Genomic DNA, 14,707 nt, shown 5'->3' on the forward strand with positions numbered 1-14,707 from the left:
AAATCATTATTGTTCATGAATTCCACAAGTTGGAAGGGCCGGCCATCTCATCATTTATTGTTTAACCGTATTGTTTTCATACGGTACGTGAATTATGATTTAATATACAAATGTCTTGTAGTCTTGTTCCTATACTACCTGACCCGGCATCATAATATAATAGTGGTCAATCTGAAATTGAGTTAGGCCTATACCAAAATATGGACTATGGTAATCAATAATAATTCAAATTTGATGAAACCTAGTTACTTGATAAACTGTACCAATCCTCACAAATATGACAGCAAGTTTGGTCTTACTTTTTGAGCATCAAAGATCAAAAGAATCATTTTGACACAATTGATTTGTGGGACAGTTTTCACAAGTGTCGTACCAAGAATGTCGCTGTGCATTGTGGGATTGGGTTTTTGGCTGTCTGTGTAAGTTGTGACTACAGTAAACCATTTTATCTGTCGTGTAGTAGTCCGACTGCAGTAAGCCATACATGTAGGCATGATGATTCTAGTGTTATATAAAACCTAGTTTCCTACAAGTATATCCGACGCGACATCTGGGAAGGAGTGACATCTGCTTGGTCTGCAGACGATCATGGCATTAAACCACCTCCAGAATAGCTCGATGATATCACATAGTTATCGGACGGTGACAAGCTGCTTGCGTCCGCACTAATGCCCACTGTCTTCTGTAACACGAACTATCAGTACTGATGACAGCTATGGATGAACGAGGCTTCAGCATACCAAATAAATGTCGCTCCTTGAAGTATATGTTTTTTGCTTGCCTTATATTAAGTGCTTTGGTAACTTATGTTTACATTAACAATGTCTTCCACTCGCACAGAGATTTCTTGAACTCGATATCGGTAAGTTTAAATTCACTAAAATATTAAAATAATAAATATGCTACTCTTTGCACAACAGGTGAATTGCATAATGCAGTGCAAAAAATGAAAAATAGTGTTTTCAATGGCATCTAAGAGCCTCTAAGTAACCTTTGATCCCATATCCGTTTATTAACTAGGCTCGGCTCCAAATGACGGCGTAATATCATGGTTCATGATGGCAAATGCACCATGAGAAAAGCGAAAGTCGGATTTAAACCTGCACATGTTGCCAATTTAATTCCAGATTTCCAATATCCCAGCAAGTTGCCACCCCGGGAATTGAACCCGGAACCTCATGCACCGAGTATGTAGACCTATTAACCATTTATAGGCCCACGATCTCCCAAGGATGAGGATAGTGCCGTACTATTACGCTGACTTTCGTATTCGGCGAGGAGGACGATTTCGACCTCCTGGTTTGTTTACAAACAGAGAGGTAGACAAAAAACCGTTCCGCGTGTCCAAACACTTAAGTATCAGAAGGATGGTCCACAATAGCGTGATTCACGTAACCTGAATAGGGATTAAAAAGCTGTCACGTAGAACCATGTGCTTCTATTGTCCAATTTGCCATCAAGATTTCATATGGAAACAGTTCAGACCCAGTACAAGATCATGTCAGAAATTAATATTTTGTTCTGGGTCTGATTATTCGGACTAGGATGAGGATAAGGGTGGTGGTGATCTAGGATGAGAATGATCAATCACGTCGTCGTCGTCGTACTATACGCAGAAAATGGTACATACTTACAATCCACATACAAACTAGGAAAGCATACTTTCAATGTACAGCTGGTTTTTTTTCACAACAAATGACTTACTCACCAATGTCTTCTGTGGCCAAACTTGATTATTTAAAGTCCTACTGCATTATAGTCCACTTAAAATATCAATTTGGTTGAAATTTGTTGCCAAAAACTGTGTTTAAATGTGTTTATTCCACCACATAAATTCTTGTGATCAAAATTCCCACCATTAGAATGTGCTATCTCCAGCATGTAGCCCTTTACACATAGCATGTAACCTCATCTCTGCTTATAGAAGCTGTTACAGGCATGTGTATACAGCATGGTTACAGATAGGAGCACATTCAGGCTTGGTTAAAGTCTATCTTGTTATGATATGTTTGGTAAATTGGCCAATTAGGTCAAGACATATGTCATCAATTTAACCTTGGCATGAGAAAGAGTTGCCACTCATGCTTAAAATCCACCACATTATGGTGGATTAAAGAATAGCTTAATCTATTATGTACAGCTGTGTGTGGTCAAAAGAGTATACTTCATGACTTCTAATATTATTTGCCCCAACACATGTGTCTGGCACTTAACACTTTGGGTGGAATATTTGGAAACAGGTAGGCCTATTTATTTTTTTTAGTCCACAAAATGTAAACATGGAGACATGTACAATTACAGAATTTGACTTACTGGAAATGGGTTTTTGCTGAACAAAAGTAAGTAAACATTATAGGGATCATGTTTTTCATAAATGGATTACAGGGTTTTAGTGTATTTTGAAAATGATGGGTTTGTGTGAATTTTTATAACTGGTGCAGTTATCATGTTTTGAAATATACACTCTTTGACAGCTCTCTCCGTGCCTGTTTGAATGCCTGGTTATACCATGTACCCATACACTAGGTATGGGTACATGAGACCAGGTATATCGTCGTACAATGATGATGACTTTTGGAGCAAAGATTTCATCTTGTTCTGCAACATCCCCTGTATATTTTGATGCAAAGCTCTCGCTCTTTGTTTTAATTGCGTGGCTTGAACTAGAAAGAGTGCACGTAGACCTAAAGAGTTATTTCAATTAATTCAGGCAATAATCATGGCACCATTTTCATCATCTCTTTTCAGCCTGTGGCATCACTATTACGTGCCGATCGGAAAGATGTTTCAAGCATTGGCAACATTAATGCGTCACAAACGGTAGGTATGCACTGAGTAAGAATGGTAAGATTCAAATATCAGATAATATGATCAGCCAGTGTGCAAAACAAGCTTATAAGCTCTTATAGACGAATCCATTTTCACGCATTCCTACACCTCAATGGCAGCCATAGCTGGGACCCCCTTATGTCTATTCCACCTAAAATGTAGAATGATGTGGCATTGGCGGGGATATTAAACTACATTTCATCACCCGTGTTACACGTAGACAAACGAATGATGGAAGTTAAAAACACAATACAATTATTCAACATCGATTTTTAAGCGGATTTAATCCACCCAATTGGGCAGTAACAACACCAGTTTGGTACAGACGGGTCCCAGTAATGGCCGACCAAATCCTGACCATGACTTGGCTCCTGAGATTCGTCTATAGGTGGATACAGGGGGTCTCTAAAATTCTGCCGGGGGCACCCCTCTCAGGTCCCCCAGAATCAATGGCCAAAAGAGTCGCATTTGCGCAGTCAACATGATCAACAGGAGTCCGGGGGGTATTTTTCTTGCACCCCAGTTTGCCCCACCCACTTTTGAGGCAAACCCCTCAAAATCACGTAAATGTCCACTTTTTGCGGCAATTTTGCCCCCCCCCCTCTGAAATTCACTTTTTTCCCAATGCCCCCCCCCCCGAAAAAATCCTGGTGCTGCCACTGTCTACACTGCACTGGCGCAAGGGGCGTAGCTTAAGACCAGTATTAAAGTCTGATAATGTTTTTTCGTTCCGACAGACTAGATTCTACGTTTTGGCATGGCAGGCGTTTGGCAATTCTCCGCAGCTGTCATCTGTCATAAACGAATAACGGCTGAAAAAACGCCGGACTTTTAATAATACATTGGCCTTAACCATGTTCTTAACCGGCTTAGGACGTTTGGACATAATAGGTCCTAACCTTATAGTATTATCCTTACGGTTTCGTCGTAAATGCTAAAGCCATATTGTATGCTTTGTATTTCAGGCCTCTGAACATTTAAATGTTTTGCAATATGTGCCAAGAAAGAAAATAACTGAGCGTCCGCCAACGACGGTATGTATTTCTGATGGATGTATTTATCTTTATCGTAAACCAAGTCTACACATGCTAAACGACAAAGTTGCAATAAATTGCTTAAACATTTTGCAAAGTTGCCTAAACATTTTGCAAAGTTGCGCAAAGTTTTTTAAACATTTTGCAAAGTGGCGCACAGTTGCTCAAAACTTCATAAAGTTGCATAAAATTGCGCAAAGTTACTCGAGGTTAATGCAAAGTTGCTCAAAATTGCAAAAGATTTAGCACAACTTTGTGAAATTTTGGACAACTTTGGGCAAATTTCCCTGTGACATTGGGCCTTCTCTAAATTGCTAAAGAGAGCGAAAGTGCGAGGGGATTTCGTGATTGTAACATTCTCCGGTTATCTGTTTCGATAAGTATCCACGAAAAAACTTGTTTGCTAACCTTTAAAGTGGTACATAAACCATTCAAATAATTGGCATCGTTCCTGCCGTTGGTGGGTGAACATCGATATGGCACGTTCTTCTTGTCCGCTCTTTATATATTTTATAATCACGTGAAGCCTATCTTGTCCTCACTTTCGTTAATTTAAAATTCGTGATCAATGTTCACCCCATCAATGGCAGGAAAATGCCAATTATAGGAATGGTCTATCCATGGCATTTATTCCGTTGGAAAGCTCCCGAAGCATATCATGATGATGGAATTTCAATTTTGTCAGATAACATAGTTAAGCCCTTAAAATAATTAAGCCCTTAAATTTATACACATTTGAACAGATCGCTCTAAGAAATAAAGGTTCTAAAAAGGTTCTAATGTTGTCCTCTCAGGAAAACCCTTGGAAGTTCTAAAAAGAAAATGGCTCCAAATATGTGATACAGAACCGTTTTCGGTTCTTAAGAGAACCTTTAAGGATTCTCCAAAATTAAATAACCTTTTTAGAGTTTCAAGAGGGAGGGTTCTCCTGAGAGGACAAAAAAGGTTCTATTTAGAACCTTTCTTTCTTAGAGTGAACGTTTTGCTATACATCCCCTGGCAAAAACACCTTTCCCCTATAATATGCGGGGGGGGGGTGCATGGGGGAATTCCCCCAGTCAGAACTCTTGCCCCTTGTTTCCCCATAAAGCCCAAAGTGACGGAAATTTCCACTTTTTGCGGCAATTTTGCGCAAAATTTGTTGATTTTGCCCCCCCCCCTGATATTCACTTCACCCCGCCCCCAATGCCTCCCTCGAAAAAAATTCCAGCGCCGTCACTGTGGACAACCTAAAACGCACTGAGGTCTGTCATAACGAAATAACGGCCGAAGAAACGCCGGACTTATAAATAATATATTGGCCCTAAACGGCTGGGGACGTTTTGACATAATAGGTTCTGCAACTTTATAGCTACAAGATTAGCCTTACGGTTCCGTCGTAAGTGCTTTCATTCGTCGAAATATATTATCTTAAAGCCATATTATTGTATGCTTTGTATTTCAGGCCTCTGAACATTCAAATGGTTTGGAATATGTTCCAAGAAAGAAAAAACCTGAGCGTCCGCCAAAGACGGTATGTATTTCTGGATGTGTTTATCTTTTATCATAAACCAAGTCTAAACGACGAATGGAACAGGTTATTTATACAAATTTTCATCGATAGGCTCATCCCGGGTAGGCCCTACTGATCTCTAAGGTCCCATGTCACAGGCGAAATTGCCCAAAATTGTCCAAAATTGTCAAAATAGACCAAAGTTACACAAAGTTGCATTAAGTTGCCTAAACATTTTGCAAAGTTGCGCAAAGTTGCCTAAACATTTTGCAAAGTTGCCAAAGTTGCCTAAACATTTTGCAAAGTTGCGCACAGTTGCCTAAAACTTTTCATAAAGTTGCATAACATTGTGCAAAGTTACTCGAGGTTAATGCAAAGTTTCTCAAAATTGCAAAAGATTTAGCACAACTTTGTGAAATTTTTGTCAATTTTGGACAACTTTGGGCAAATTCCCCTGTGACATTGGGCCTTCTCTAAATTGCTAAAGAGAGCGAAAGTGCGAGGGCATTTCGTGATTCTAACATCCTCCTATCTGTTTCGATAGATATCCACGAAACACTTGCTTACTAACCTCCCGGACTAACCTTCATGTAAGTGGTACATAAACCATTCAAATAATTGGCACTTCCCTGCCGATTGTGGGTGAACATCGATATGGCACATCTTTCTTGTCCTCTCTTTCTTTATTTTATAATCACGTGAAGCCTATCTTGTCCTCACTTTCGTTAATTTAAAATTCGTGATCAATGTTCACCCCATCAATGGCAGGAAAGTACCAATTATAGGAATGGTCTATTCATGGCATTTATTCCGTGTGGAAGCTCCTGAAGCATATCATGATGATGGAATTTCAATTTTGTCAGATAACATAGGGGCTGTACAATTGTTATGTGTAATGAAATTTCAAAATGGTCTGGCAAATTGCAAAAATTGCTTGTCGCACTTTTTTTGGCCGTGCCAAAAATAATTAAGCCCTTAAATTTATACACATTAAGAAATAAAGGTTCTAAAAAGGTTCTAAAGTTGTCCTCTCAGGAGAACCCTTGGAGGTTCTAAAAAGGACCAAAAATGGTTCTAAAACCGTCGAAAATGGCTCCAAAAATGTGATACAGAACCGTTTTTCGTTTTTTAGAGAACCTTTATTTCTTAGAGTGAACGTTTTGCTATGCATCCCCCTTGCAAAAAAAGCATTCCCCCTATAATATACAGAAGAGGCGGGGGAGGAGGAAGGGGTACACATAATTATTGCACCACCCCTTAGGCATTGTAGTCCCAGATTTAACCACGATTACGTTTCTTTGCAGGAACTTTGTGACGAAGAATGCCAGTGGGAGAGACGTCAAATTCGCTACAAAGCCGATGTAAACCAGGCATGCGATTTGAACAACGAAGCTCGCCAAATCACGAACTGGGCAGAATGGGTCAAAGTCAACGAATTAGTACTACAGTCTTTCTACTTTTCTGATAAACATAAAACTATTTATTGTGAAATCCCAAAATCGGCCTGCACTGGGATGAAGAGAGTATTTTACGTCATGAACGGTGGAAAGGACAAGAAAGTATTAACAAAAATGAATATACACCCGCATAGCTTTCGATCAAATTGGCGATTAAGTAACGAAAAATCGGTGAAAAAAGTTATTGAACGTTTGAAAACTTACAAATCTATTATGATCGTTAGAGAACCCTTCGCAAGAGCTGTATCTGGTTATCAAGATAAGTTTGATTTAAGGCCGAATGGTTTCTGGAAAGATTGGGCGAAAAAGATGTTGAGGTCTGAAGGAAAAGACCCCAGCTTAGTTGGCACCAGAAAGGACATCTCGGGCCACAAAGCACTGGTAACTTTTGAGGAGTTTATTACTTTTACTACGAATACGTCAGTTGTTAATAAGTACAGAGGAGATCAACACTGGATGCCTATCGCCGAAATATGTTTTCCCTGTCAATTCAACTATGATTTTATCATAAAAATAGAAAACATGAAAGATGATGTTGAATATACTTTAAAACGGATTGGGGAAGAAAAACTTTTACAATATATGTTTGAAAAAGGAGGCCATGAAACAAAGAGCTCGAATTCATCTAGTAAAGAGGCATATTTGTCTCAATTGACGCCTGATTTGGTGGCAGCATTTAAAGACAGATTTTCAAAAGATTATCATGCATTCAATTACAGCATGGACGTTTTGAATCTACCTCAAAGGTGACACCAATTGGTAAATGAAAAAGATTTTGAGAGGATCGTCTGAATTTGTCAGAATATCATTATTTTAATTTCAGGATGGTTGTACATGTACAATGTACATTCATATTTTATATGATATCTTTCAAATTTTAACTTGTTTATTGTTTGCCAAATATAATAAAATATTATTAATTAGTAACAACTGTCAGGAAATTTTTCTGGTTATTAAGGCGACGTGATCTATTGTTGGTCGAAGCAGCCCCCAAAAAATGATTTTCATTATCTGCATCAATATATTATTGACATTATAACACTTTGATGTTTTGCATTGCAACAGCTCATTAGGCCTATACAAATCATATGCTTTGAAAACTTGCTTGAATTTCTTGTTGTTAATGAGTATATACGTTTTAAGTGTTGTTGTTCCAGCCTTCTTTACAACATAACTCAAGAACCACAGGACCTACAAAAGTATATTTGCGATATTTGAATTCTTCTACACACTCACTATGAAATGGTCAATGCAATTTTTGCCAAAACTCACTAATTCATTTTGAAAGATCAAACATTATGGCTTTAACAAATATTAATGGAACACTAACAAGTTTTGTTACGCTTAAGGGATCTGGAATGAGCGTTTATTGCGTTTCGACAGTATTTTTTGTGGGACATGAGAGTACCTCAGACCTATCGAATTGCATTCGTCCTGCTAAAAATGTTTAGAGAGTCCAGTATATGATAGGCCTACTTCTACCACTGATTATACATGGGCCCTATGAAGAGCATGAATAGAGAAAAAGTAAGGAGGAAGCCTTGATCAAGGCTAATAAATCTAATGATATATTCTTAAAGTGTATGTAGCAGGGAGGAAAAGCCGAAAATTTTGACCTTTCATATTGAAGATATGGATTTTATATCAATTTTTAATGATTTGCCATAAAATGTGTATCAAATTGCGAATTTCAAACAATCAAAATTATTTGATATCAGAATGACATTCTTCGTATTCAGAATGCAATTCGATATGTCTGATGTGCTCTGATGTCCCAAAATAAATACTGTCCAAACGTTCATACCCCAGCCCTTAAGGGCTCGGTCTCCCACCTTTGCACATTATTTTTTGTGGGACCGAGAGCACATCAGACACACCATAATTGCATTCTGAATACAAGTAATGTCCTTATCAAATAATTTAGATTTTTGTAATTCACGATATAATACAAATTTTATGGCAAATTATTAAACAAGGCGGTTCTCGAACCACGAGTCTCGCCTGCTTTCGCGATCGCGTGCTTTTACGATTACTTTTGGTAGAAGTAAATGAACCTGCAACAACCCATGGCGATTTGCCTGTTCAATTTGAGCTTGATTGGACCAATATTGGAACTTGACCTTTGATCCCTAAATTTGTTGGGTCTCGGCTGGGCACAATTACCTGGCTGATGGTGACTGTACCGACCAAGTCTCATGCCTATCCGACATGTTTTACTAATTTGACCTCAGATGACCCCTACTGACCCCAAAGTGACCTTCCACAAATTGGGCTCTAAATGTTGACTGTCTCAATTAAGTTTTATGCACCTACAAGTGTTTAGTCATTTGACTTCAGATGACCTCTGAGTGACCTCAGGTGACCTTGCAATGACTGTCCAAAAATTTGGCTCTAAATGATAACTGTACCCACCAAGTGTCATGTTTCTGTGACAATTTTTAGAAATTTGACCACAGATGACGCATGGGTGACCTCAGTTGTCCTTGAAATGACCATGGATGACCTTCGATGATTTCAAAATGACCTTCCCAAAATTTGGCTCTAAATGTTGATTGTACCCACCAAGTTGCATGCCCATACAACAGTTTTTAGTAATGACCCTAAATGTTGACTGTACCCAGCAAGTTTCATGCCAATATAACAGTTGTAAGTAATTTGACCTCAGATGACTCGTAAGTGACCTTGGATGTCCCAAGAATGACGTTCCAAAAATGTGGCTCTATATGTTGACTGTACCCACCAAGTTTCATGCCCATACGACAGTTTTTAGTAATGTGACCTCAGATGACCCCTGAGTGACCCCAAAATGCCCTTTCAAAATTGGACTCTTAATGTTGACTGTAACCACTAAGTGTCATGTCCATACGACAGTTTTTAGTAATTTGACCTCAGATGACGCGTGGGTGACCTTGGATGACCCCTAAATTACCTTCCGAAACTTTGACTCTAAATGTTGACTGTACCCACCAAGTTTCATGCTGATATGAGTTTTTAGTAATGTGACCTCAGATGAGCCCTGTGTTGGGTGAACTTGAAATTACCTTCTGAAACTTTGACTCTAAATGTTGATTGTACCCACCAAGTTTCATGCCCATATGACAGTTTTTAGTAATTTGACCTCAGATGACCCTTGGGTGACCTCGGATGAACCCGAAATAACCACCTGAAAATTTTACTCGAAATGTTGACTGTACCGACCAAGTTTCATGCCCATATGACAGTTTTTAGTAATTTGACCTCAGATGACCCCTGGGTGACCGCGGATGACCCCGAAATAATCTTCCGAACATTTGACTCTAAATGTTGACTGTACCCACCAAGTTTCATGCCCATACGACAGTTTTTAGTAATTTGACCTCAGATGACCCCTGGGTGACCTCGGATGACCTCTAAATAATCTTCCGAACATTTGACTCTAAATGTTGACTGTGCCCACCAAGTTTCATGCCCAGACGACAGTTTTTAGTAGTTTGACCTTAGATGACCCCTGGGTGACCTCGGATGACCCCAACATAATCTTCTGAACATTTGACTCTAAATGTTGATTGTACCCACCCAAGTTTCATGCCCATACAACAGTTTTTAGTAATTTGACCTCATGATTCCTGGTGACCCCGAAATAATCTTCTGAACATTTGTCTCTAAATGTTGATTGTACCCACCAAGTTTCATGCCCAGATGAGTTTTTAGTAATTTGACCTTAGATGAACCCTGGGTGATCTCGGATGACCCTGAAATAATCTTCTGAACATTCTTCACTCATACGTCACTTATACGTCACCCATACGCCACCCATACGTCAGTCATACGTCAGGCATACGTCACTCTCAGTCATACGTCATACATCACTCATACGTCAGTCATACGTCACCCATACATCAGTCATACGTCAATCATACGTCACTCATACGTCAGTTCACTCATACGTCACTTATACGCCACCCATACGTCAGTCATACGTCACTCATACGTCAGTCATACGTCATTCATACATCACTCATACGTCAGTCATACGTCACCCATACGTCACTCATACGTCAGTCATACATCACTCATACTTCACTCATACGTCACTTATACGTCACTCATACGCCACCCATACGTCAGTCATACGTCAGGCATACGTCACTCATACGTCAGTCATAGTTCACTCATACGTCAGTCATACGTCACTCATACGTCAATCATACATCAATCATACGTGACGTATACTTCAGCGCCAATCATACGTCAGTCATACGTCTCATACGTCAGTCATACGTCATACGCATACGCATACGTCACTCATACGTCAGTCATACGTCAATCATACGCCAATCATACGTCAATCATACGTCTCATACGTCAGTCATACGCCAATCATACGTCAATCATACGTCACATACGTCAATCATACGTCAGGCATACGTCTCATACGTCAGTCATACGTCATACGCATATGTCACTCATACGTCAGTCATACGTCACCCATATGTCACTCATACGTCACTAATACGTCACTTATACCTCAGTCATACGTCAATCATACGTCACTCACAATCATACGTCACTCAAACGTCACTTATACGTCAGTCATACATCACTCATACGTCACTCATGCGTCAGTCATACGTCAATCATACGTCAGTCATACGTCAATCATACGTCAGTCATACGTCACTCATACGTCACCCATACGTCAATCATACGTCACTTATACGTCACTCATACGTCACTCATACGTCACTTATACGTCAGTCATACGTCAATCATACGTCAATCATACGCCACCCATACGTCACTCATACATCACTCATACGTCACTCATACGTCACTCATACGTCACCCATACGTCACTCATACGTCAGTCATACATCACTCATATTTCACTCATACGTCACCTATACGTCACTCATACGCCACTCATACGTCAGTCATACTTCACTCATACGTCACTCACACGTCAGTCATACGTCAATCATACGCCAATCATACGTCAGTCATACGTCAGCCATACGTCATACGCATACGTCGCTCATACGCCAATCATACGTCAATCATACGTCACATACGTCAATCATACGTCAGGCATACGTCTCGTACGTCAGTCATACGTCATACGCATACGTCACTCATACGTCACCCATATGTCACTCATACGTCAATCATACGTCACCCATACGTCAATCATACGTCACTCATACTTCACTCATACGTCACTCATACGTCACTCATACGTCAGTCATACATCACTCATACGTCACTCATACGTCAATCATACGTCAGTCATACGTCACCCATATGTCACTCATACGTCAGTCATATGTCACTCATACGTCAGTCATACGTCACTCATACGCCGCCCATACGTCACTCATACTTCACTCATACGTCACTCATACGTCAGTCATACGTCACTCATACGTCACTTATACGTCAGTCATACGTCAATCATACGCCAATCATACGTCAATCATACGTCTCATACGTCAGTCATACGTCATACGCATACGTCACTCATACGTCAGTCATACGTCAATCATACGTCACTTATACGTCAGTCATACGTCAATCATACGTCAATCATACGTCTCATACGTCAGTCATACGCCAATCATACGTCAATCATACGTCACATACGTCAATCATACGTCAGGCATACGTCTCATACGTCAGTCATACGTCATACGCATATGTCACTCATACGTCAGTCATACGTCACCCATATGTCACTCATACGTCACTAATACGTCACTTATACCTCAGTCATACGTCAATCATACGTCACTCACAATCACAATCATACGTCACTCAAACGTCACTTATACGTCAGTCATACATCACTCATACGTCACTCATATGTCACTCATACGTCAATCATACGTCACTCATACGTCACTTATACGTCAGTCATACGTCAATCATACGTCACTCACAATCATACGTCACTCATACGTCACTTATACGTCACTCATACGCCACTCATACGTCAGTCATACGTCACTCATACTTCACTCATACGTCACTCATACGTCAGTCATACGTCAATCATACGCCAATCATACGTCAGTCATACGTCTCATACGTCAGTCATACGTCATACGCATACGTCGCTCATACGCCAATCATACGTCAATCATACGTCACATACGTCAATCATACGTCAGGCATACGTCTCGTACGTCAGTCATACGTCATACGCATACGTCACTCATACGTCACCCATATGTCACTCATACGTCAATCATACGTCACTCATACGTCACCCATACGTCAATCATACGTCACTCATACGTCACTCATACGTCAGTCATACATCACTCATACGTCACTCATACGTCAGTCATACGTCACCCATATGTCACTCATACGTCAGTCATATGTCACTCATACGTCAGTCATACGTCACTCATACGCCACCCATACGTCACTCATACTTCACTCATACGTCACTCATACGTCAGTCATACGTCACTCATACGTCACTTATACGTCAGTCATACGTCAATCATACGCCAATCATACGTCAATCATACGTCTCATACGTCAGTCATACGTCATACGCATACGTCACTCATACGTCAGTCATACGTCAATCATACGTCACTTATACGTCAGTCATACGTCAATCATACGCCAATCATACGTAAATCATACGTCTCATACGTCAGTCATACGTCATACGCATACGTCACTCATACGTCAGTCATACGTCACCCATATGTCACTCATACGTCAATCATACGTCCACAAACTCATACGTCAGTCATGCGTCAATCATACGTCACTCATACGTCACTTATACGTCAGTCATACGTCAATCATACGTCACTCATACGCCACCCATACGTCACTCATACGTCACCCATACGTCACTTATACGTCACCCATACGTCAATCATACGTCACTTATACGTCAGTCATACGTCAATCATACGTCACTCATACGCCAATCATACATCACTCATACGTCACTCATACGCCACCCATACGTCACTCATACGTCACTCATACTTCACTCATACGCCAATCATACGTCAATCATACGTCTCATACGTCAGTCATACGTCATACGCATACGTCACTCATACGTCAGTCATACGTCACCCATATGTCACTCATACGTCAATCATACGTCCACAAACTCATACGTCAGTCATACGTCAATCATACGTCACTCATACGTCACTTATACGTCAGTCATACGTCAACCATACGTCACTCATACGCCACCCATACGTCACTCATACGTCAGTCATACGTCATACATCACTCATACGTCACTCATACATCACTCATGTCACTCATACGCCAATCATACGTCAATCATACGTCACTCATACGTCACCCATACGTCACTTATACGTCACCCATACGTCAATCATACGTCACTTATACGTCAGTCATACGTCAATCATACGTCACTCATACGCCAATCATACATCACTCATACGTCACTCATACGCCACCCATACGTCACTCATACGTCACTCATACTTCACTCATACGTCAATCATACGTCACTTATACGTCAGTCATACGTCACTCATACGTCACCCATACGTCACTCATACTTCACTCATACGTCAGTCATACGTCACCCATACGTCACTCATACGTCACTCATACGTCAGTCATACGTCAGTCATACGTCACCCATATGTCACTCATACGTCAATCATACGTCCACAAACTCATACGTCAGTCATACGTCACTCATACGTCACTTATACGTCAGTCATACGTCAATCATACGTCACTCATACGCCACCCATACGTCACTCATACATCACTCATACTTCACTCATACGTCAGTCATACGTCACTCATACGTCAGTCATACGTCATACATCACTCATACGTCACTCATAAATCACTCATACGTCAATCATACGTCACTCATACTTCACTCATAC

The 14,707-nt window shown here is 40.3% G+C and overlaps 1 protein-coding gene across 2 annotated transcripts; it reads left to right on the forward strand.

Moving 5' to 3' along the window:
• The first annotated feature begins 291 nt into the window (after positions 1-291).
• Positions 292-7,605, forward strand: LOC140168237 (carbohydrate sulfotransferase 11-like). Of its 2 annotated transcripts, XM_072191572.1 has the most exons (5): positions 292-862; positions 2,749-2,820; positions 3,795-3,863; positions 5,308-5,376; positions 6,660-7,605. In XM_072191572.1, exons 1-5 carry the CDS (start codon positions 707-709, stop codon positions 7,560-7,562), a joined length of 1,269 nt encoding a protein of 422 aa, XP_072047673.1. In that variant the 5' UTR covers positions 292-706; the 3' UTR covers positions 7,563-7,605. The 2 variants fall into 2 exon arrangements, with proteins under 2 accessions (XP_072047673.1, XP_072047674.1); XM_072191573.1 differs by lacking the exon at positions 5,308-5,376 and having other exon boundaries at positions 412-862.
• Positions 7,606-14,707: the final 7,102 nt, after the last annotated feature.

Source organism: Amphiura filiformis, chromosome 13, assembly GCF_039555335.1.
Source record: "Amphiura filiformis chromosome 13, Afil_fr2py, whole genome shotgun sequence".
Taxonomy (NCBI): domain Eukaryota; kingdom Metazoa; phylum Echinodermata; class Ophiuroidea; order Amphilepidida; family Amphiuridae; genus Amphiura; species Amphiura filiformis.

What these genes read in the sequence shown, in the direction of transcription:
- LOC140168237 (XM_072191572.1), top strand. Translation starts at nt 707, where the DNA reads ATGACAGCTATGGATGAACGAGGCTTCAGCATACCAAATAAATGTCGC. An exon ending in ACATTAATGCGTCACAAACG is followed by an intron (nt 2,821 to 3,794) that starts GTAGGTATGCAC and finishes TTTGTATTTCAG; the next exon opens with GCCTCTGAACATTTAAATGT. An exon ending in CTGAGCGTCCGCCAAAGACG is followed by an intron (nt 5,377 to 6,659) that starts GTATGTATTTCT and finishes GTTTCTTTGCAG; the next exon opens with GAACTTTGTGACGAAGAATG.